The sequence below is a fragment of the Salvelinus sp. IW2-2015 genome, linkage group LG13 (genome assembly GCF_002910315.2).
Source record: "Salvelinus sp. IW2-2015 linkage group LG13, ASM291031v2, whole genome shotgun sequence".
In the NCBI taxonomy this organism is placed as follows: Eukaryota; Metazoa; Chordata; class Actinopteri; order Salmoniformes; family Salmonidae; genus Salvelinus; species Salvelinus sp. IW2-2015.
The window spans coordinates 10,413,640-10,414,808 of record NC_036853.1 but is presented as its reverse complement, the minus strand read 5'-3'; the positions used below and the strand labels follow the sequence as shown (position 1 = coordinate 10,414,808).

Genomic DNA, 1,169 nt, shown 5'->3' with positions numbered 1-1,169 from the left:
TTACAAGAAATGGTGTTCAAACCGAAAGATAAGAGAGAGAGATGACAGAGGAGACACAGAGAGAGATTAAGAGATGAAGAAAAAGAGAAGGAAAGAAAGAACAAGATGAGAAGATGAGTTAAAAGAGAGCGCGACAGGGATAGGGAGCGGGAAAAAGACGGCAAGATTGAAAGAGACTGGAAAAGTTAAATCAAGAAAGAAATAGAGACTGCAGCCAAAAAGGGATTAGCAACATTACAGGACAACTCTCTCTCACTTGCTGTCCAGGAAATCCATGATAGGCTCCAGAACATTGTCAGCGTCCTGGGCCACACTGCTGCAGTTGTTAGCGCCCACGTTGGTCCCCTTCACCTGGCCAAGGATGTCTCCCATTTGCTTCACATTGTCTTCAATCTGTGGCTGGAAACTACACACACACACACACATAAACACACGAGACATAGAAAGTGACGTAACTAATATCTCAGCTGAAGTGACATAAAAAGGTTAAATGCCATCATTTTGACATATTCGGATGAGACTACGTAGCAAGGAGAGAAAGGCACTGTGATATTAATGAAATATATATTGGAGTTGGTGAGTATGGGTAGATGGAATGGCTGTTTGATGCCTCTCTGCTGCCTGACAGTCCCCACCAGTGTGCCTAGCTCACCTGACAGAAAAAATCCTGCTGAGATCATCCATCACAGTATTCAGCTTCACCTGCAGGTCTTTCAGGAAGTCACTGGCCTCCTTGCACAGCTGAAACACACACACCAATAGATACATGTACACACACCTGTCCACACACACACAAACACACACCTGTCCACGCACACACAAACACACACCTGTCCACGCACACACAAACACACACCCGTCCACGCACACACAAACACACACCCGTCCACGCACACACAAACACACACCCGTCCACGCACACACAAACACACACCTGTCCACACAGGCACAAACACACACCTGTCCACACAGGCACACACATCCCCGGACGGACGGACGGATTCAAACCTAACACAGTCCAAAAACGAAACAAATCATAATCTTTGCTCAGAATAGAGCTTGCAAAAAACAAAAAAAGGCTGACATTCTTGGCAATGACAGACAGACAGACAGACAGACAGACAGACAGACAGACAGACAGACAGACAGACAGACAGACAGACAGACAG

At 46.2% G+C, this 1,169-nt stretch overlaps 1 protein-coding gene across 1 annotated transcript in view; it reads right to left on the bottom strand.

Moving 5' to 3' along the window:
• The window catches only part of LOC111971827 (protein unc-13 homolog A-like), an 89,507-nt gene that overhangs the window by 17,075 nt on the left and 71,263 nt on the right, over positions 1-1,169 (bottom strand). Inside the window, exons 34-35 of the mRNA XM_070446356.1 lie at positions 653-741; positions 257-406 (exon numbers count right to left, since the gene is read on the bottom strand). Of these exons, the coding sequence (XP_070302457.1) occupies positions 257-406; positions 653-741 (239 nt within the window). The remainder of the gene's footprint in view (positions 1-256; positions 407-652; positions 742-1,169) is intronic.